General features: G+C 48.9%; 1 protein-coding gene across 1 annotated transcript; it reads left to right on the top strand.

Moving 5' to 3' along the window:
• TRPV1 (transient receptor potential cation channel subfamily V member 1) lies at positions 1-23082 on the top strand. The gene is made up of 15 exons (XM_024736548.1): positions 1-287; positions 1027-1181; positions 1256-1408; positions 1790-1930; positions 2076-2374; positions 3238-3417; positions 5964-6122; positions 7006-7101; positions 8503-8573; positions 11664-11829; positions 12227-12293; positions 15143-15465; positions 16373-16500; positions 17116-17231; positions 22910-23082. The coding sequence occupies exons 1-15, from the start codon at positions 1-3 to the stop codon at positions 23080-23082; spliced, it is 2514 nt and encodes an 837-aa protein (XP_024592316.1).

The raw sequence follows: 23082 nt of genomic DNA, 5'->3' as shown, positions 1-23082 counted from the left end.
ATGAAGAAATGGGGGAGCTCAGACTTACGGGAATCTCAGGACCTGCATCAAGAGGACTCCTGCCCAGAGCCCCTAGATGGAGACCCTAACTCCAGGCCAGCTCCAGCCAAGCCCCACAGCTTCCCTGTGGCCAAGAGCCGCAGCCGGCTCTTTGGAAAGGGTGATTCGGAGGACACATCCCTCATGGACTGCTCTTATGAGGAAGGTCAGCTGGCATCCTGCCCGGCCATCACAGTCAGCCCTGTTGTCACCGTCCAGAGGCCTGGGGATGGTCCCACCTGTGCCAGGTAAGCTGCATCTGGAGCTCAGCCTTCCTCTCCACCAGGAGCCTAACTGGCCCAGCTGGCTGAGGCCCCAGCCATGGAGACACCATGTGATACTCGAGTTTATGGGCTGAAGGTCATAGAGCTAGGGAGCTGGGGGGCCTCCAGAGGTCGCCTGGTCCAGCGTCTGTACTCATAGGACCTTCGGGACATGTGGCCACACATGCTGGCGTATATGCTGATCCTAGCTGCTGGCTGATCTCTGGGTCCAGCCCGAATCGTGAGGACTCTAAGTTGGAAGGCTCAGGCACAGCATGCTTTTAGACAGAGTGCAAAACAGTTCCAGTGAGAGCGCACCAGGCCTCCCACCTCCCCCGAAGCAGGACAGGGACTGCACAGGGCTGGATGGCTTCTGTGGCCCTGTGAGGATGCTTTTTCACTTAGCAGAGGCCAGCCAAACCCCTGCCCTCCATCCCCTCCAGGCTCCCCCAGCCTCTGAGCAGGCAGAGAAGTGAGTGGCCCGGGTATTGGAGGAAGTGGAGCCTGCAAAGACTTTCTAGATGATGCCTACACACAGGGTGGGGACACAACAGGGGTACACGCGCCCCACTGTTCCCTGTTACAGCCTGGACTGAGCGGTGGGTTTTGTATCGTGTTTTTTCCCCTTTTGGTTTGCCTCGGGGTTTAGTTGTGCCCCCTGACAGGTTCTGAAGGCCTCAGGGCTGAGACCGAGTGTGAGACGAAGGTGTTTTCTGGTCCATAGGCAGCCATCCCAGGACTCTGCTGCCGAGAACCTCAAGCTCTATGATCGCAGGAAGATCTTTGAAGCTGTTGCTCAGAATAACTGTGAAGAGCTGGAGAGCCTGCTGCTCTTTCTGAAGAATAGCAAGAAGCAGCTCACGGACAGCGAATTCAAAGGTGGCCCGGAAGCTGCCGGGTCCCGGGAGCAGCCCCGCCGTGCTGCCTGCTCTGACCCCCACTTTGTCTTGCAGACCCGGACACAGGGAAGACCTGCCTGCTGAAAGCCATGCTCAACCTGCACGATGGGCAGAACGACACCATCCCCCTTCTCCTGGAGATCGCCCGGCAGACGGACAGCCTGAAGGAGCTGGTCAACGCCAGCTACACGGACGGCTACTACAAGGGTGAGGGAGGCCCGGGCGGCATGGCTCTGCCCACAAGTTTGCCTGGAGCCAGGAGGGCACTGTCATGCGCGGGAAAGGCTCTGAGCTCCTTACTCTCTGTCCAGCCACTGAGTTGGGATCTCCTCGTCCTGGGGGTCCCTGCACCCCCCACCCCCCACCGCCAATGGCTTGGTGCTCCTTACACTTGGGCCATTTTGATTCCTTCAGCTCCCAGTCTGGTGTTCCCTGTTCTGGGGGTCTCTACTCCTGCCTCAGGGCCTCCTTGGGCCTCCTTTGGTGGGGGGCCATGCTGCATGTTCTGCCCACGCCCACCCCTGGCACCTGTCCGGGCAGCCCCCGCAGGACGATGAGCACAAAGCCAACAGCATGCGTCCTCCACAGGCCAGACGGCACTGCACATTGCCATCGAGAGACGGAACATGGCACTGGTGACCCTCCTGGTGGAGAACGGGGCCGACGTCCAGGCCGCGGCCAATGGGGACTTCTTTAAGAAAACCAAAGGGCGGCCTGGCTTCTATTTTGGTGGGGAGACCACGCGGTAGACACTTGGCTTTTTGATGATTGCTAAGGGGAGGTTTGAGGTGGAGACGGGGGGAGTTGGAGGCTGGGTGGTGCAAGGGCCAGTCTCTTCCTGGGGAAGCCCACCGCTTGCCTGTGTTGGCTGCAGGTGAGCTGCCCCTCTCCCTGGCTGCGTGCACCAACCAGCTGGGCACCGTGAAGTTCCTGCTGCAGAACTCCTGGCAGTCGGCCGACATCAGCGCCAGGGACTCGGTGGGCAACACTGTGCTACATGCGCTGGTGGAGGTGGCTGACAACACAGCCGACAACACCAAGTTTGTGACGAGCATGTACAATGAGATTCTGATCCTGGGGGCCAGACTGCACCCCGCACTGAAGCTGGAGGAGCTCACCAACAAGAAGGGGCTGACGCCGTTGGCTCTGGCCGCCAGCAGTGGGAAGATCGGGGTAGGGAGGGGGCATCATGCCTGAGCAGGGGGTGCTGTGGGAGGGGCCTGCCTACCTTCCTAAGCTTCTGACATCGCCACCGCGCAGAGCCCTGATGCTGCCCCACCAGCCTGTAGAGGGAGGGCAGGGGGCAGTAGAGTCAGCCGGGAGAATTGTGAGATGTCGAGCAGAATTCATCAGCTCACACGTGGCCGTTTCTGATTTCCAACTCTGAGCATCACCGACAAGACACAGAATGGGGGTGGGGCACTGGGGTCTGGGGATGGGGGTGGGTTGAGCTGAGGGTGAAATGGAAAGAGAAGCTGTTGGTGTTTTTTCATGGAAGATAGGACTTTTGGGTGATATGGGGTCCTAATGGGGTGGGGCAGGCCCAAGCCTGTGGATGATGTCAGGCCGTGGAAGGCTGAAGGTGGGGCTGGGCAATTGGGAACTGGAGGGGAAGGGGCTTCTCAGTACCAGAGGATTCTGGGAGCTTGACTGTTCATACTGAGTCTCTTAGGATGAGAACATTGGTTTTATAACCTTTATAACCTTGGTTTTATTTCTTGGATTTTATTTCCTTCTGGCTTGAGGTTTTCTAGAATGGACCACTGCAGTCCTTCACTGTGAGATGGGAGAAATGGGGGGCCAGGTGTGATCAGGTGATGGGTCCGATGTGGCTGCAGTTGGGGTCTGAGGCAGTGGGAAGTTGATGTTGATGGTGGTCAGGAGGCTGCTAGATGGGGGTGGGGCTCTCCTGGGGCTTGGCTGGGGTCTCCAATGGGCTGGGAAACAGAATTATCCTTGGAGCAGGGCTGGTAGGGAATGCAGCCTGCGCAGGGCCCCAGGCTGGCCTCTAACAGGCTCTTGTATCCCTGCGGCAGGTCCTGGCCTATATTCTCCAGAGGGAGATCCAGGAGCCCGAGTGCAGGCACCTGTCCAGGAAGTTCACCGAGTGGGCCTACGGGCCCGTGCACTCCTCACTGTATGACCTGTCCTGCATCGACACCTGTGAGAAGAACTCAGTGCTGGAGGTGATTGCCTACAGCAGCAGTGAGACACCTGTGAGTGGGCTGAGGCTGGAACCCAGCCAGGAAGGGCTTCGGGTCTCACTGCACGCCAGCCCCTACTCCCACTCCCTAATCTGGCTCTGGCCCCTCCCATCAATAGAAACCTGCTACCCGGGGCCTACACCCTGCGGTCTCATCTCCCCATTCATTCCCGCCGAATGTCTTCTTGCATCATACAGTCAATATATGATAATATTCCCATAAAATTTAAATATTTCAAAAATACATAGACAAGAAAAGAATCCTCCTTTTCTACCATATAAAAACACGTAGCTTCATTTTGTTTATATAAATGGGATTATACTATATATAGTACAGAACAACCATGTTTTTCACTTAGTGGCATGTTTTATTTTTTAATTTTTTAAACTTTTTATTTTGGCTGCGCTGCTTGGCTTGCAAGATCTTCCCCGACCGGGGATCGGACCCGGGCCCCCTTCAGTGGAAGCACAGAGTTCTAACCACTGGACCGCCAGAGAAGTCCCTGTAGATAGTTTTATATCAGCACATATGAGTCTGCTTTATTTAAAAAAATTACTGCAAGTATTCCATAGAAGGAATGGGGTGTAAATATCCACAGAATGACATTTGAGTTATTTCGTTGTTTTTTTTTTCCTACTACAATGCTACCGGCCACTTGGCATGGGTTTGAGAATTTTTCTATGAAGGACGCCTGGAACTGGAATTGCTAAGTCAGAAAGTATGGCCTCCAGAAAGATTTCATGAATGTACTTGCCCACCACCCATGGGTACACATCTACTTGTGTCCTTGCCAACCTGGGTATTACCAATCTTTTTTTTTTAACCTAGTTTAAGCCCATGGAGCCCAAAATGCTATCTCATTGATGTCTTAATTCTTGTTTTCTTGCTTACCGTGGGGCTGAGAATTTTTTCATGTGTTTTCAACCATTCATATTTCTTTGGTAGATTTCCTGTTCCTTTGCCATCTCTTCTACTGGACTGTTTGCCTTACTCTTTCAGTGTGTAGATGCTCTTGTTACGAAATGAATTGATCCTTTCCCTATTGCACATGTTTCAGATATTTTATTTTCTCCTAGTCTCTTGCAAACTTCATTTGCACCATTTGCTTATACAGAGTTTTCATTTTGAGAGCCGAATTGGTTAGACTTTTTCTTTCATAGCTTTTGTGACTTGTATCTTGCTTTGGAAAGCCTTTTCCACTTCAAGATTGCACGCACATCTTCCAATACTTATATTTAGTTCCTTTGTAGGTATTTTATGTTTGGCTTTTAAATTTATCAAGAATTGATTTTTGTGTATGTGTGAGGTAGGTGTCTTACTTATTTTGTTTACAGATGAGGGTCCCAATGCCACTTAATGAAAAGTTTATCCTGCCACCACTGCTGTCCCATCTTTCTAAGGTGACAGATGCTCCAGGCCCTGAGGCTGACTTTGGGGGCTGTAGTCTGTGCTGTTGGTGATGATGGGCTGCCATGATGTCTCACAGGGCAGAGGCTGCATTTACAGGGGCAGAATCCAGAGGAGGGAGAGGCCTGGCTTGCTTTGTTCTGTCCTGTCAGCTCCCACCTGGGCTGCCATGCTGAATCTGGGCCTCTGACTCAGAATCCCTGATGTAAGTGTTCCCAGAGGGCTGGCCCAGGTAGGAAACAACCTCAAGAAGGACTGGGGTGTTTGGCCTAGAGAGGAGAAGGCTCTGGGGCCACGGCTGCCATCTGCACATCTCTGAAGGCTTTCAAGGGCTGGAATGCAGTACTGGGGTCCCGAGTGCAGAGCGGGGACCACTGGTGGGAAGCAGAGAAGACCAACTTTACTCCAGAGAGCAGAATTTCCCGACAAGCTTCTTGGGGCAGCAGAGAGCTTCCCATCCCCAAAGGTATTCAAGAAGACACTGAACGTGGTCCTTATTTGGGGAACTCCAGCTTGGGTCAGAGTTGCACTCAATGGCCCAAAAAGTCTAGGATGACCTGATTTTGGCTCATCCACATCCTAGGAATACTTGAACTTTACAGAGAGCTCGTTGATGTGAGACTTTTGCCCCAAAGCAATACTTGTAATGGTGGTATCCCAGGCACTGGGCCCACTCAAGGCAGGAAAAGACTTCCCCGTTCCCTTCAGTCTCATGCATAGGTAATTGCCACTCCCACCTGGATAGGCTGTCTGACTCAGGGCCGGAAATGGGAGAATTAAGGAATTCAGAGGCCTCTCCCTCAGCAGCCTCAGGCTAAGCTCTGCCTGTGCCAGCCTCTTCCCGATACTGTGGGAACAGCAAGGATGTAGGCTCTTGGGAGAGCGTTATTACGGAGAGTGGGCGTAGAATGTCGGGTGACACTGGTACGCTCTTGAGTGTCAGGGGCTCTTAGGGTCACGTGTCCAATTTCACCCCTTGTTCGCTGCACAACAGAGACACCGAGGCCCACAGGGTGGGCCACGTGGGGAGCCGGCCGTGACCCTCCGCTGCTGTCCGAGCTGAGGGTGTGGCCTGCAGAGACGTGGGTGTGATGTGGTCCTGCGAGTCGGGTCCGGGGTGGGTGAGCCTCACTCCTCTTTGCTCCCCTTAGAATCGCCATGACATGCTCTTAGTGGAGCCGCTCAACCGCCTTCTGCAGGACAAGTGGGACAGATTCGTCAAGCGCATCTTCTACTTCAACTTCTTCATCTACTGTCTGTATATGATCATCTTCACCACGGTCGCCTACTACAGGCCTGTGGAAGGCCGGGTGCGCCTGAGGCTCAGGCCTCTGCGGGGGACAAGGGGAGGGGACGGGCGTTCCTGTAAGACCCCAAGACCACGGGCCCAGGCCAGACCCTGGAGACTTGGAAGAGTCACCTGGAGATCTTACGTCCCTGTGCTCAGTCCTCCCTGTCCCTGTGCTCAGTCCTCCCTCTCCTGGTCGTCTCACACCCCTCTCCTGTTCTCAGCCCCTCCTTTAGCCTCCGGGTTCTGAGAGGCCGAGCCTGTGGTCGCTGAGGTCCCTGATTGCAGAGGGGCAGTGCTAGGTTAGAAAGGATGCAGGAACTTATTAAACATGGATGCTTATTAAAGTCCGTGCTTATTAAACACGGATGATAGGCTGGAAGGAAACCCACTCTGGAGCACTGTGGCTGAAACACAAGACGACACACACACGTGCGTGCACGCACACGCGTGTGCGTGTGTGTGTTTGACGGTGACGTCTCTCCCTCCACCATCCGTGGGGAACCTTGACAGTTCTGGGAGACCAGGGGTTCGCCATAGGCTGTGGGAACAGCAGGAAGCACATGACATTGGATCTGTAAGGGTGCCTCCACCTAATGCCACCACGGTCCTCCCAGCCAAGCAGAGCTCCAGGTTAGGACATCATCCAGGAGACAGCACAGTACAGTAAGGACACTCCTCTTAGCAGCTGGAAGCTGCCACTTTGGAAATCAGGTCCCACAGAGGGGCCTCCTTGCAGGTGTCCCCATAATTATGCATTGTCTTTATTTGTGTCTCTCTCTCCTGATGGAGGCTGAGCCTCTCCAGAAGGGGCTGGGTCTCAATCGCAGGGCTCTGTGCCAGGTAAATGTTTGTTGAATGAATGAATGAGTGAATGGAATCACTAACTTCTCTGCCCTTTGCAGCCTCCCTTTAAGCTGAAACACACCGTTGGGGGCTATTTCCGAGTCACTGGAGAGATTCTTTCTGTAGCAGGGGGAGTCTACTTTTTTTTCCGAGGGGTAAGCATTCCTTCCAACTCCGTGAGTTTCCACTATCACCAAAACAAAAAGTCAAGAGACTCACTCAGCGTTCACCCACTTTTTAGTTCATCAGCCACATAATGGCCCTGATAGAGGAGCTTAGAGATGCACAGGTGAAGATGAGATCCCTCAGGCATTCACGGCTGTGGGAGGGTGCAGGTTTGCCCAGTGGGTCCCTGCAGACCCAGGGCAGTCATGCTTGAAGACAGGCAGTCAGGGCTCTCCACTGAATGTAATATTTAATTACAGAGATAGAGTGGAAGCCTCTTAAGAGACAGGATCATGACTAGTAGTTGTTTAATTAATTGAAACAGCCCATTATAGCTCTGAATAATGAAAGAAATCTATATGTATACTGGAACCATTTTATTTTAACTAAAAACTCAAACATGCATATTCCTTGGCCATTCTTCTAATATATGTGGAACCACTGTTGCATGTACAAATGGACCTGAATGCAGAATTTGAAATTATTGTGATTTTTTTCCTTTAATCTTTTTTTTTTTTTGCGGTACGCGGGCCTCTCACCTCTGTGGCCTCTCCCGCTGCGGAGCACAGGCTCCGGATGCGCAAGCTCAGCGGCCGTGGCTCACGGGCCCAGCTGCTCCGCGGCATGTGGGATCCTCCCGGACGGGGGCACGAACCCGCGGCAGGCGGACTCTCAACCACTGCGCCACCAGGGAAGCCCCCCCTTAATCTTTTTGATCTAAGCTACACCTCTTTTTTTTTTTTTTTTTCAGTAACTCACCTTTAAGGAGTCTTTCCAAATCACTGGACTCTGTCTTCACAGAAACAACTGTTCCTGTTTATTTTCACCCTCCTAGTTTATATTTTAGTAAAGTACAAAGCTGCAGTAGCAAGTGCAGTGGGCAAAAAGCATTATTGGCAAACAGGATTAACCAGTGGGAGGGCAAGGCGGGTATGGGTGTCCTGGAGGGGAGCATGCACCGTGGGCATCAGTCAGAATGTTTTCGGGGAGTGGAGAGCACTGGTTTATCCTGGAGAGTTAGTTCGGTGGAGGATGGTTAAAGAATTTTTACTGTAATTCAAACTTCTTTAAGAAAATTAGGAAGAAAAAGTACAAATTAAAAAGAAGGAAAAAAAATCACCCAATTCCATCATTCAAGCACAGCAATTAATAACATTTTGGTGGTTTTCCTTCCCATCTTTGCTTCTAGGTATAGCTGTAATTCCACTCTATTTTAAAAAATCTTCCGACCGAGTACATAACATTACCCCACTAGCCTGACCCATCCTGTTCCACTGTCTTCATTATCTTTGCTTTGATGCACTCCCATGGTCCATCGTGGCTCCATTTAGGAAGCATTCTGGGCGCTCACCATTTAACCTTTCCTGGGATCTTACTCTGTTTACCTGCAGATTCAATATTTCCTGCAGAGACGGCCATCACTGAAGACCTTATTTGTGGACAGCTACAGTGAGATGCTTTTGTAAGTGATACTGACTCTTATGCCTCTGTAGCAGATAGCATCTTTTGGCCATGAGACCTGGGGTTACAGCAATCAGCTCATTCTCACTCATTCTCTCACATCCGCTGGGCCTGGAACATAGTAGGGCTTCACAAGCATGTTGAATGAATGATGGAAGGCACCCAATAAACGTTTGTCGGGTGAGGAATACTGAGGGTCCACTCTGTGCCAGGTATGTTCCAGGTGCTGGGGAATTTCTTTTAAATCTGGCACATCTGAAAATATTTCTACTATACCTTCACGTTAGTGAAGTTGGTTGGTTAGCGAGGTTGGTTATAAAATTCTTTTAAAATTTTGAAGATATTTCTCCATTTTTTCTTTGCTTTCAATATTAAAGGTGACAAGTCCAAAGTCATTCTGATTCTGAATCCTCTTTTAAGACCTGTTTTGGTTTTTCTCTTCGTAAACCTATAGTATCTTCTGTTTATTCCTAGTGTTTGGAAACTTGATGTTTCTTGATGCAGATTTGTTTTTATCCAATGTTCTGGGTACTTAGTGGGCTCTTTCAATCTATAAATTTATGTCCTTTATTTTTTTGTATATTTTCTTGAATTATTTCTTGATCTCTCTTCTGGAACTCCTGTGATTTGTATATTGAACCTCCTGACTTAGTCCTGAACTAGGTCTTACATTTTTTCACTTGTGTTCTCTTTATTTTTGTCTCTTCTTTCTGGGAGGTTCAAATCAATTTTAATTTCCAGCCTTTCTATTGAGTTTATTATTTTTTTTATTTTTATTTTTTTTGAGTTTATTATTTTTGATATCATGTTTTTAATTCCTAAGTGCTCTTTTAAAAAAATTCTATTTGTTCCCTTTTTCTTTTTTTTTAATAAGTTTATTTATTTATTTATTTTTGGCTGCGTTGGGTCCTTGTTGCTGCACGTGGGCTTTCTCTAGTTGTGGCGAGCCGGGGTTTCTCTTTGTTGCAGTGTGCGGGCTTCTCATTGTGGTTGCTTCTCTTGTTGCGGAGCACAGGCTCTAGGCGTGCGGTCTTCAACAGTTGTGACTCACAGGCTCCAGAGCGCAGGCTCAGTAGTTGTGGTGCATGGGCCTAGTTGCTCTGCGGCATGTGGGATCCTCCTGGACCAGGGCTTGAACCTGTGTCCCCTGCACTGGTAGGTGGATTGTTAACCACTGCGCCACCAGGGAAGCTCCTATTTGTTCCCTTTTATAACACTTTATTCTTGTTTCATGGATGCAATATCTTCTTTTGTCTGTCTACGACTATTAAGATAGTTTTTGGTAATTTTTTTCTTTTTGCGTAGCTTTTGTTTTCTCCAAATTGTTGATTCCCATTTGCTTGTTTTGTTCTCTCTTTCACGTAGAGGCCATTCTCAGAATATTTGGAAATCTTTGATGTCTGCTCATGATTAAGAGTGGAGGATTGAAAAGCTGGTTGGAAGCTCTTAATGTGTGAATGGGGCTTATCTTTTTTTTTTTTTTTTGCGGTATGCGGGCCTCTCACTGTTGCGGCCTCTCCCGTTGCGGAGCACAGGCTCCGGACGCGCAGGCTCAGCAGCCATGGCTCACGGGCCCAGCCGGCATGTGGGATCTTCCCGGACCGGGGCACGAACCCGTGTCCCCTGCATCGGCAGGCAGACTCTCAACCACTGCGCCACCAGGGAAGCCCGGTGCTTATCAATTTTTAGCTGCATTATAGTCTGGTCTAGATAAACAATTTGTTGGAGAATGTCCAAAGTCAATCTGTTGCATCTTTTCAATCTTCTATCCGGAGGGAAGAAGTCTAGCTGCCAGCTTCCTGAGAGCTGAGTGGAGAAGAGGGCTTTACGTAATGTCTTTTATAGAAATCACATAATCTCCTGTTTTGGGTGAAATACCAATGCTTTCTTGGGTGTCTGATGAAACCGGGTCCAAAGACCCTCTGCTTTATCTTCTTCAGAGACAGCACCTCCACTCTTACTCACGTCAGGTCTCTTCACCTCCCCTCGAAAGCCTTTTGAGTTTCCTTGATGAAACGAGTTGGTTCTCAGGTTTCCGCACTATGGATTTGGCTTTGGCTTTCTTGGGTCTGCTAGGTCAGTTTCCATGTGTTCACTACGTCCCAGCTTCCAGAATTTCTAGGTGGGGACTCCATTTGCCTATGTCAACTGGCGTCAGTTCTTATTTTGGCCAAGGGTCTGCAGATGCCGAGGAATAGTTTTTCTTTGCAGCGGAACTCCAATTGACGAGCCAGTTTAGGGGCACTAGTTTTCAGTACACTCACATCAGCACAGCGGTGACTTTTTGCTGGGTTCTCACACACAAATGGGAGGTTGGGTGGTCAGTGCAGGCTTCTGTGTTAGTGCAGCTGTTGGGCGGGCACTTCCGGGAGGAGGCCGTGATGAACAAGGAGACCTGGGACGAATAAGTAAAGAAGGGACCACTGAGCAGACCCTGTCACAGGATCGTCGTAGGATAATGATCATAGGATCGTCCAGACGTCCTCCAGCCTGTCCAGGGCTCCGACTAGGGCAGCCCTCACCAGACTAAAGAGTGAAAGGACGTCTTCCCTGGCTCCTCACCTGAGTTTGAGGACCAGCAGACTCTACCTGTGGTTCTTTCAGGCGAGCGCAGCCTAGACCTCCTCAGAGGCCTAGGCCTCCTAGGTTCTCTGTTGTCCGTGAGGTTATTGTTCCCAGGGACTGGGCAGGGAGGCTATTGGAGCTACAGCCCTGTTTCTCAGCCTTTTTTCATTATTGCCTTTTTAGAAATTTTTTTTCCTGATTGCCCCTCCCATGAAATCTCCTACTGCAAATGTACTATGTATGCGTTTATGTGCTGTATTTGTATCTGTGTTTTGTGTGTAAAAAGGATAAGATTTGGCACGTGCAACACCCCCTCCCCCCGCCCCCCGAACTGATTTTTGCCTCTTGGGAGCGATACTCCTCCCACTGAGACTCATGGGCTAAAGGAGGGAGGACAGCCATCCCCAGCTCACCCGTGGTCTGGGGCTGTGCCTCTGAGGAGAGGTCCAGGCATCTGGGGTCTTGTCTGTGAGGGTGCAGGCCCCCCGGTGCCCATGGACAGGGCTTGCTGTCCCTCCCCCGTCAGCTTCGTGCAGTCGCTGTTCATGCTGGGGACCGTCGTGCTATACTTCTGCCACTGCAAGGAGTACGTGGCCTCCATGGTTTTCTCCCTGGCCATGGGCTGGACCAACATGCTCTACTACACCCGCGGCTTCCAGCAGATGGGCATCTATGCTGTCATGATTGAGAAGGTGGGTGCCGGTGCCGGAGCGGTTCTCCGCAGAGCCCGTTTACCTCCTGAGTGTGTGGGACCCGGTCCTACACACTCCATCCACCCTCTGTGCGTTGTCTGGGGAGGTGCTGCTTTAAGACCCAGTTTTGCAGAGAATTCCCCAACAACTGAAACTTGACCTGCCACATGCCAGGCCCCCCTCTCCCACCAGAAAAAGGCCCATGGGCAGGGGGCGGGGGGAGCTGTGGTGACTCCCTCATGACACCTGAGCTGAAAACCACCAAACCAAACCTACCTGTCTGTCCTCTGATTCCACTTGGGCTCAAGATGAACCCCCAGGCCGACACAGTCCTGGCCCTTCTCTTGGCCCCTCCCGGGCCTTGATTTGCTTCTGACAAGCCTGCTCTCTCCCGCAGATGATCCTGAGAGACCTGTGTCGCTTCATGTTTGTTTACCTCGTTTTCTTATTTGGGTTTTCCACAGGTAACGGGCTTGGTCAGGGCTGGTGGGGGGCAGGGGGTCCCGCTGACCTCAGCTTCCTGAGGACCCTGCAGGGCTGGGTGGGGAGAGACCCACCGGGGTGTGTGTCTGCAGGTGACAGAGCAGATGGACAGTGGATACACTGAAATAGTAGAACTTAGAAATTGATTCATAAAAGATTTTAAGTCATTTTTGAGGTATGAAGTGCTGCTTACCTATAGTATAGCTGCATTTTGGCTCAATTAAACTTTTTAAAAATTTTGATGTTATTTCAGAAAAGCCACAAGAATAGTACAAATAACTTCTCTATAGTCTTTACTCAGATTCCCCAAATTTTACCACATTTAAAAAATCACTTTCTCTCCCAGCTACACACACACACAGACACACGCGCGCACACACACACACACACACACACACACACACTACACCATACTTAAAAGAGCAGAGTGAGTTGCAGACATGATCAGTCCTTTACCGCTAAATACTTCAGTGTGTATTTCCTAAAAACAAGAACATTCACTTACATAAACACAGCATAATGATCAAAATCAGGAAATCAATACCAATACAGGACTATTAGTTAGCTCATTTCCAGCCTTATTCAAATTTCACCAATTGTCCTAAAAATATCTTTTACAGAAATGAAAATCCCAGATCACGCATTACATTCACTTGTCAAGTCTGTTTAGTCTCCTTCAGTTGGGAGCAGTTCCTCAATCTTTCCTTCTCTTTTGTGATCATAGCATTTTTATTGAGTAAAGACCAGTTTTTACAATGTCTCTCAGTTTGTGTCTGTCTGATGTTTCCTCACAATTAGATTTCGGTATACGTGTTTGGTCAGAATATCAGTGAAGTAATGTGTGTCTTCCTTACATCAAGAGTCCCGTGATGTCTGTCTGTCCCATTTCTGATGATAACTTTGTGGTTCTTGTTTTAGAATTGAAGTATAATTGATTTACAATATTGTGTTAGTTTCAGGTGTATAGCAAAGTGATTCAGTTACACACATATATGTATGTTTTTTCAGGTTATTTTCCATTATAGTTTATTACAAAATATTGAATATAGTTCCCTATGCTATACAGTATATCCTCATTGTTTATCTATTTTATGTGTAGCAGTTTGTATTTATTAATCCCATACTCCTAATTTATCCCTCCCCTCTTCCCTTTCCCCTTTGATAATGGTAAGTTTTGTTTTCTATGTCTGTGAGTCTGTTTCTGTTTTGCTTATAGATTCATTAATATTATTTTTTAGCTTACACATATTAGTGGTACCATATACTATTTGTCTTTCTCTGTCTGACTTACTTCACTTAGTATGATAATCTCTAGGTCCATCCATGTTGCTGAAAAAGGCAATATTTCATTCTTTTTTATGGCTGAGTAATATTCCATTATATATATATATATGTACCACATCTTCTTTATCCATTCATCTGTCAATGGGCACTTAGGTTGCTTCCATGTCTTGGTTATTGTAGATAGTGATGCTATGAACATTGGAGTACATGTATCTTTTTGAGTTAGAACTTCTGTTTTTTCCAGATATATGCCCAGGAGTAGGATTCCTGGATCATATGGTAGCTCTATATTTTGTTTTTTAAGGAAACTCAATACTGTTTTCCATAGTAGCTGCACCAATTTACATTCCCTCTGGTGATGTTAACTTTGGTTACCTGGTTTCGGTAGGTCTACCAGATTTATCCACTGTCAGGTTATTATCTTTCCCTTTGTAATTGATAAGTAATTTGTGAGGTGATGCTTTGAGACTGTAAATATCCTGTTTCTCATCAAACTTTCTCCCAGTGGTTTTAGCATCCACTAATGGTTCCCACCTGAATCACCTGATCCTGTGATGGTTGCCAAATGATAATTTTCTAATTTATTCTTTCTACGTTTGTTAGCTGGCATTCTATTGTTTGGAAGAGCTTTCCCTACAGTAATGTAATGGAAGGGGTTTCCATTCTCCTACATTGATTTATTTATTTACATCAGTAGGGCCTCTTTGATTCTTTTGTGTGTGTGTGGATTCTCACTTTGTGAAGTGGGTTATAACTCCTTACTATTATCATTTCTTTTCATGCTCAAATTCTCTGAGACATAGTCATTAGGAGTCCCTTGCGGCTGGCTCCTGTGCCCTTTTGACACACCACATCATTTTCTTAGCAACTGAGTCCTGCTTTGATCCCCATCTGAGTCTTACTGTTACATGGTTCACGTGGTATCCTGTCTGGGAGTGATGGGCAGCTTTGACTGGAAGGGATCTCATAGGGATTAGTGTGGGCTCTGGCCCTTGGTCTGAGCCACAGGAGGGGATAAGGCCAAGGGGGTTATGCAGTAACCATGGGGCACAACTGCTACAGAAGCTCTCAGGCTCTGGAGTACATCTCCCAAAGAAGAGTACAGAAGGCAGCAAGAAGCCATTCTGATCTGAGCTGCTTAGCCCTCATGGTTCTGGAATGGGCTGGCTCTGGGCTACCCTCTAAGGGGCACAGGCAGACAAAGGTGTGACTGAGAAAGTAGATGTGGACCCAGGGCTGGCGTGTAAGGTTGGGCAGCTTGTGCACTGCACACATGTGGCTGTATCACATTGTGCATATATATTTATTTTAGCATTTTTTTCCCCTAGCAGATGATGATAAAACTTTTCTATTAATAAAACAGTATATTATGACAAACTGATAGTCTTGAAGAAGGGAGTGCTTTTAAAAACAAAAATCACACAAAGGTGCCTCACAGCCAAGCCAGAGTTCCTGCCGCAGACCCATCCTGGGGGTAGTGGGTGTGCATGTTGGGGAACCTGGGGTCTTGGCTTCCATCCAGCCACATGTTCCCCATGCCCTACAGCGGTGGTGACACTGATTGAGGATGGGAAGAACGGCTCCGTGTCGGCTGAGCTGACGTCGCACAGGTGGCGAGGTCCCGGCTGCCGGCCGTCCGACAGCTCCTACAACAGCCTGTACTCCACGTGTCTGGAGCTGTTCAAGTTCACCATCGGCATGGGTGACCTGGAGTTCACGGAGAACTATGACTTCAAGGCTGTCTTTGTCACCCTGTTACTGGCCTATGTGATTCTCACGTACATCCTCCTGCTCAACATGCTCATTGCCCTCATGGGCGAGACGGTCAACAAGATCGCCCAGGAGAGCAAGAACATCTGGAAGCTGCAGGTGGGTGCTTGGCGGGGTGTGTGCAGCGCAAGGGGGTCCCCTGCACGCTTTGGGGAGGGTGCGGAGAGCCTAGCCAGGCCGCGGGCTCAGGCAGCAGCCTCTCCCTCAGTTGGCTCCCCCTGGCTCCTCCCACAGGGGTCCCTGCCCAGGTTCACCAGCGGGTGTTTGCAGACTCTGTGTCTACTGTGGGCTGGGCAGTCCCTGCGGGGAGGAGATGGAGGGTTCAGCCCCACGGGGGTGCCTGTTGCAGAGGAACTCCATCTAGAGTGGGCACCAGAGACCAGACTCGGGAAGCAGCTAATGTGGGATGGGCCCTGAGAGCTGCATCTTTGAGACACCTGGTGTACATCTGCCTTTCCAACTAATAAAAAAAAAGCATCATTGTTATTAAGTAGCACTGGCTCTATACCAGGTACTGTTCTAAGTGTCTTACGTACATGCTCTCTTTAATCCTACAATAATGCTACCAAGAGGGCACTCTCACTCTCCCCGTTTTTGGGTGAAGGCACGAGGCATAGAGAAGTTAGGTATCTGTGTCCAAGGTAGCCAGGACTCGGCACAGGCAGTCTCACCCCCGAGCCTCTGCTCTTAGCCACTACACCACGTTGCCCCTTTGTGAGCTCCTCAGGGGAGGAACTGGGGCTGGCACACTCCATCTAACTCATGGTTGCCCTGCCCAGACCCGGAAGGCACCAGCAGTGCCTGTGCAGGTCTGAGCTCCATCCATGAAATGTGCACCCGCCTGGCTGTGGGAACCAGCCTGGTGCAGAGGGTTCTGGAGATCCGGCTCGGAGGCGCAGGGACAGGGAGAGACCCTGCAGACGCTGATCTTGGCAGGTGACACTGGCAGCCAGGGGCGGCTCCTGGATGAACCCTCTGCCCCTCTGCCCTTTGTGTCGTCCTGCAGAGAGCCATCACCATCCTGGACACGGAGAAGAGCTTCCTTAAGTGTATGAGGAAGGCCTTTCGCTCAGGCAAGCTGCTGCAGGTGGGGTACACAGCTGACGGCAAGGACGACTACAGGTGGTGTTTCAGGTAATTCCCAGGCAAGAATCAAAGCTTGGGGAACTTGGGGGCTAAGCTATGGATATTGGAACCCACCCAGAATCAGCTGTGGGTACAGAGGCCTAACTCAGGGCTCACCTGTGGGCCTGGGGATTCACCCAGAGCCAGCTGTGGGTACAGGGGCCATTCCAGGGCTTAGCATGGGTATGGAGGACCCACCTGGAACCACCTGTGGGAACAACATGAGCCTTTCTCAGGGTCTCTTGGGCCCAGTCATGAACATAAAGGACTCTCCCAAGGCAGCTGTAGGTACAGGGGCTGCCCTAGGGGTTGACTGTGGGCATAGGGGCCCCACCATAGATCCCAGATGGTGGGACCCAGACGTGAAATACTGGTAAATGAGGTGTCCAGAAGGGGTCACCTAGCGATCAGGGTCGGAACCAGGAATCCAATCTTTAAAGTTCCTGGGTCCCACAGTGTGGTCAGAGAACTCATCTTCAGGGGTGGTGTCCAAAAGGCAGGCCCCTCTGTGCCCTCCTCTCGCCAGCTGTGTCTCCCCATCCTGGTCTATGGGCGTGGCCTGCAGGGCGGGGAAGCTGGCCGTGGACCACCAGCTCCCTGCTCCCTCACCTCCTCCCCTTGCAGGGTGGATGAGGTGAACTGGACCACCTGGAACACCAACGTGGGCATCATCAATGAAGACCCGGGCAACTGTGAGGGCATCAAACGCACCCTGAGCTTCTCCCTGCGGTCGGGCCGAGGTGAGGGGAAGGTGGGCAGTTGAAGCCTTGGGGTCTCCCACTCCTGGAGCAGCCCCAGGTGTCAGCCACCCACATACTCATGGGTGCTCCCGTGTTCTCTTGCGTAGCCCGCTGCTCTGTGTGCCCGTGCCCGCTGGCTCTGCACGGCCCCATGGTTGTCAGTGCCCCAGAGGGAGCCGTCAGCCCACGTCCAGCCTCCCTGTGGATGCCCTGTCTCCTCTTCCCCAGTCCTCACACCCAGCGTCTGTCCTCAGCTCCGTGAGGCTTACGGACACAAACAGGGACTCTCACCCGGCCCAACACATCCAGGCAGGCAGAGGAGGGAAGAGTGGGAGGAGAAAATGTACACCTTGAACAGAGGAGCCCCATGGAAAATCACTACCAGAAAAAGTCCTTTCATCATTAATAGTAAACATTTTAACAGTGGACATGAAATGAAAGGTCTAATGGAAGATATTTACCTAAAAACGAGGCAAACCTAGTCTTATATTGAGCACATTTTGAGTTATAATTACAACCCTGCACTACGTCTGTTTTTCTTTTTTTTTTTAAAGTTGTGGTAAAATATATATAACACGAAAGTTGCCATTTCAATCATTTTTTTCAAAGGGTACAATTTGGTGGCATTAATTATATCCACAGTGTTGTGTAAGCATCACCCTTACCTATTTCCAAAATGTTTTCATTATTCCAAACAGAAACTCTGTACCCATTCAGCAGTTATCTCCATTTCGCCCTCCTCCCAGCCCCTCTATTCTACTTTCTGTCTCTATGTATTTCCCTATTCTAGGTACTTCGTATAAGAGGAATCACAGAATATTTGCCCTTTTGTGTCTGACTCGATAATGCTCCATGGAATGTATACACCATATTTTACGCATCCATTCATCTGTTCACTGACATTAGTATTGTTTTCACCTTTTAGCCTAGTTTGAATAATCCTGCGAACACTAGTGTACAAGGTTCTTTTTGATTTCCAAATATCCAGTCTTTTGGGTGGTAGTAGAACTGCTGGATCATGTGGTAATTCTAGGTTTAACTTTTTTGAGGAGCTGTCAAACTGTCTTCCAAAGCAGCTGAGTCATTTTACATTCCCACCAGCAACGTACCAGGGTTTCATTTCCTCACCTACACTTGTTATTTCCTGTTTTCGTTTTGATTAGAGCCATCCTAATAGATGTGAAGTAGTACCTCATTGATTTACATTTCCATAATGACTAATGATTTTGAACATCTTTTCATGTGCTTATTTGCCATCTATAGATATTCTTTGGAGAAATGCCTATTCAAGCCCTTTGCCCGTTAAAAAAAATGTTTTTTATAGGAGTTCTTTGTAACTTTCGGATATTAATTCTTTATCAGATATATGATTTGTCAATATTTTCTCCTGTTCTGTGAGTTGCCCTTTGATGTACAAAACGTTTATTTTGATGAAGCCCAATTTATCTATTATTTTCCATTGTTGCCTATTCTTTTGGGGTAACATCCAATAAATCATTGTCAAATCCAATGTCAGGAAGATTGTCCCCTGTGTTGTTTTTGTTTTTTTTTTTTTTTTAAGAGTTTTGTAGTTTTAGCTCCCTAACATTTTTAAGTTGCTATAAACCTTGGACTGTTTCACAGAGTTCTGACTGCATTGGTTCTAAAGTTTCTGCCTTTTAAAAAAATGTTTTTGTGGAGGCATGGGTGTTTAGAGCTGCCTACTTTGCCAATTTGCTGATGTTGCTAATTCTTTTCTTTAATTTTTAAAAACAAATTTATTTATTTTATTCATTTATTTTTGGCTGCGTTGGGTCTCGGTTGCTGTGTACAGGCTTTCTCTGGTTGCGGCGAGCGGGGCCTACTCCTCGTTGCGGCGCACAGGCTTCCCATTGTGGTGGCTTCTCTTGTTGCAGAGCACGGGCTCTAGGCACGCAGGCTCAGTAGTTGTGGCTCACAGGCTCAGTAGTTGTGACGCACGGGCTTAGTTGCTCCTCGGCATGTGGGAATCTTCCCGGGCCAGGGCTCGAAACTGTGTTCCCTGCATTGGCAGGCGGATTCTTAATCACTGTGCCACCAGGGAAGCCCAATGTTGCTAATTCTTAAATGAACAAATGAATCAAGTGTTGATAGTTATTTTATTTAATTTTTTTGGCTCTCTCGGGGAAAGGGCATGATTTTTCAGGCAAACTTGCCTGTTAGCATGACACTGCATGTTTGATATTGCTTCACAGAGAAGCTCATTTTTTTATATTTCACAAACTTTAAAAAGTATACTTTATTGAGATGTAATTTACATACAATAAAATGCACACATTTTAAATGCACAGTTTGATAAGTTTTTGACAAATGTACGCACTCAGGCAACCACTACCCCACTCAAGATACAGAACATTTCCATCATCCCAGAAAGACCCTCATGCCCCTTTGTAGTTAATTCCACCCTCCCCATCCCAGGTAACTATCTAATTTCTATCAGTACAGATTAGTTTTATATCAGCTTTTGTTTACCTGAAAATGTTGATTTCATCTTCATGTTTGAAGGATATTTTCATTGGATATAGAATTCTAGGTTAACAGGGTTTTTTTTCTTGTTGTTGTTTTTAATTTTAACACTTAAACTGTGATCCTCTGCTGTCCTCTGGCTGCCCCAGCTGCTTTAAAAACATTCTCTTCATCTTTGCTTTTCAGCAGTTTGACTAAGATATGCTTAGGTGTGGTTTTCTTTGGTTTTATTCTGCTTGGGGTTTGCTGAGCTTCTTGGATCTGTACATCAATATGTTTGGAAACTATATACACTTTGCTTTAGTCTCCCTATCTGCTCCTTTTACATGCATGGTAGACCATTTGATATTGTCCTGTGGGTTTCATTTGTTCATTCCTCCTCAATTTTTTTCTATTTCTTAAATTTGATAATTTCTATTGATCTGTCTCCAAATTCATTGACACTTTCCTCAGTCATCTCTAAACTGCTATTAAGCCCTTCCAGTGAATATTACATTTCAAGTGTTAGGCTATTGGTTATGGAATTTCTATTGGTGTCAGTTTCTATTGACTGTTTTTTTCCTGGCTGTGAGTCACATTTCCTTGTTTCTTGTATGTCTAGTAACTTTAAATTGTATACTGGGCATCGTAATAATATGTTGTAGAGACAGTTGATTGAATTTTTATCCTAGTTGGCAGTTCAGTTATTGATGAATCACCTTGAACTTGTGTAGGCTTAGTTTTAACCTTTATTGTGGTAGGCCTGTGGAAATTCCAAGGTATTTGCCAATCCCATCAAACTTGTAGGACTCAACCTCCAAACTGTTTCCACTGTGGATCTTGTCGGGCCTCGGTTAGAGGCTTTTTAGGGTGGCTCTTGAGTAGATCTTACTTTAGTGTGTGTACAGTAAGTAGGGTATTTCTGGTATTTTAGCTTGATCCTCAGAGCAGAAAAAGGGTGGTGAGGAGGTCTCTCCACTGGCTGGGCTGGATCTCCAATATCCCTCAGTACGGCTCAACTTCTGGTGTCTCTGTCCCACTTTCAACCCCATAGCATCCACCGTCTGAGAAGCCTGTGCAAGTACAGCCCAACTGTCAGCCAAGGACTCGGGGGGACCCCACCCCAAAGACTTCTGGACCTCTACCCCTACAGCTCCCTTCTTCCTCATCTCCTGCACCCTGTCCCACAGATTCTAGCTGCTTCGGCTGCTCAGAGGCACGGCCGCTTCGGCTGCTCCCTTCTTCCTTAGCTCAGAGGCACTGCTACACCCTGCTCAGACTCCAGCTCACTGCACTGTAGTCTGAGAACTTGTCCCTAAGCAACACGTTGGGGCGACCCCAGGGCTCACCCTGTGAATCTCACTTCTCTCGGCAATTGCAGCTTCTCAGTCTGTTGTCTGATGCCTGAAGACACTTGCTGCATGTATTTTGTCCAGTTTCATGATTGTTTATAGCAGGATGGCTAGCCCAGTACTAGATACGCCATCAGAGCTGGAAGCGGAAATCTATTTTATTAAGAGGCTTACTTTTGGAAAACTACTCAAGGGCTTCATCAGTGTTCCCAAGGGCCTCCTGCAGTCCTATACTTTCCCCACAAGTTTCATTAGAAGCACTCCCCGTGTCATGTCATAACACTTATTATCTCATTTTTGGTTGTTAACTGGTCCAGCTTCACCACAGAGCTGTTCAAAGATGGCTTTGCAAGTGAGTTGAGTAGTTTTCCAACGTTGCGCTCATTGATTTCATGAAACCACACACCTTTTTACAAGATGTGCTGTTTCACTTTGCAGTTGATTTGCACTGTGTTTGCATGACATTGTTGGCTGTTGGAGGCATCACACATTCACTGTGCTATTAATAAAGACATTGATCCGGTGGCAGGGATACACACACACTCATGTTACTTGGGGAGGGGCTAGGAGATGGTTAGAGGATCCCTGGTTTCACACCTATGCTTAATTAGGGAGTATTTCCTGAGGATTTTGCTTTCCTATACAACCTCGTAACAGTGGAAACTCCCGTAATGAATAATCAGATTATTCAGGTAACAAGGAACTCTCCCCACCCACATAGCACTAGTGATTGGGAAGGCGTGAGGGAGCGCAAGAGAGAAAGGGCAGGGAGGAAAGTGGTCAGTAGCTGAGCTAGGGAGAGCACGTGAGGGGGTCTTCGTATCAGGACTGTGGGAAGCAGGCACTGGGAGCCCCATGCCTGCTTTGAGGGCCCAGGGACTGGAGCTGGGCCAAGCAGTCTCTGAGGAGGGGTATCCCCACTATCCATCCAGCCAGAAGATGGTATCTTCAGTGAGCACCTGGCCTGTCTCCCCGTGGAGGCTTCCTGCTTCTATGCCTTCCCTGAAACATCCTCCTGGTGCTTGCATCAGGCTGTGGTGAACGGGGGGCAGGCCAGTGTCAGCCTGCTGGCCCAGGGGAAACCCGAGACCTGGAGAATTCAGCTGGGAGGCCACAGTGGGCCCAGCCTCCCACATTCCCGATGCCTTTGAGATGTGACCAGTGCAGGGCACCAGCAGAGGAGCTGAATTGTGGCCTGAGGGCGAAAGGTGTGAATTTAGGCTGGTTTTCTAGAAAGATCAGACCCAAGATGGCCAGCCAGAGGCAAGCGGAAGGAGAGCACGTACAGCTGTTCCTCTTGGCTGTCACTTCTCTGAGGTTGCTGCGGGGAGGGAGGGGCTGGAGATCGCTCTGGGGGTGACAGTGGGTCCTCCTCAGGGGCTTCCTGGGATTTCAGGCCACACATGAGAGCCCACGTCAAGGCCCAGTGTCACCATGGTTCCCTTGGCATTGTTCCCAATCTGCTATTCCCTGGTGGGGCCTGAACCCCAAATCCTCATTCTTTGGCTGGGGTTCATCACCCTGCAGCTGACCTGGTGTGGAGCCGCTCCCAGGGCAGCCCCAGCATTGCTCTCCCTCCCACATGGGCAGGGAGGAAACCGAGGCTGAAAGCAGCAAGCACCGGCCAATCCTGAGGCCACAAGCGAGTCAGGGTGGGGCCGGGGAGGAGAATTTAGGAGCTGCCAGAGCAGATGAGCCTCCTTGATCAGGTGAGGAAAGAGGAAATGGCACTGATCCCTGTGTTCCGGAAGCACCGACGTGCTTGTGCCCCCTTTTATCTGGAGGGTGGTAAGGCCAGCAAACGGCTGTTTGGTATCGTTTTGCTGCTTCCAACCAAAGCAGTAATAGTGTTCCATCTTTCAGCTGCAGGGAGGAACTGGAAGAACTTTGCCCTGGTTCCCCTCTTAAGAGATGCAAGTACTCGAGAAAGACACCCTGCCCGGCCTGAGGAAGTTCATCTGAAGCACTTCGCGGGGTCCCTCAAGCCAGAAGATGCCGAGATCATCAAGGATTCTGCTGCTTTAGGGGAGAAGTGA

The sequence above is a fragment of the Neophocaena asiaeorientalis genome, unplaced genomic scaffold (assembly GCF_003031525.2).
Source record: "Neophocaena asiaeorientalis asiaeorientalis breed wild unplaced genomic scaffold, Neophocaena_asiaeorientalis_V1.1 scaffold129, whole genome shotgun sequence".
NCBI classification, from domain to species: Eukaryota; Metazoa; Chordata; class Mammalia; order Artiodactyla; family Phocoenidae; genus Neophocaena; species Neophocaena asiaeorientalis.
The sequence above is the reverse complement of the archived record's forward strand: the minus strand, read 5'-3'. Positions and strand labels throughout refer to the sequence as shown.

Bases quoted from the DNA above. Each gene is read 5' to 3' on its own strand.
- TRPV1 (XM_024736548.1), top strand. From the start codon at position 1: ATGAAGAAATGGGGGAGCTCAGACTTACGGGAATCTCAGGACCTGCAT. The intron at 1,931-2,075 runs GTGGGGAGACCA...TGTTGGCTGCAG, and splicing joins GCGGCCTGGCTTCTATTTTG to GTGAGCTGCCCCTCTCCCTG. The intron at 11,830-12,226 runs GTGGGTGCCGGT...TCTCTCCCGCAG, and splicing joins ATGCTGTCATGATTGAGAAG to ATGATCCTGAGAGACCTGTG.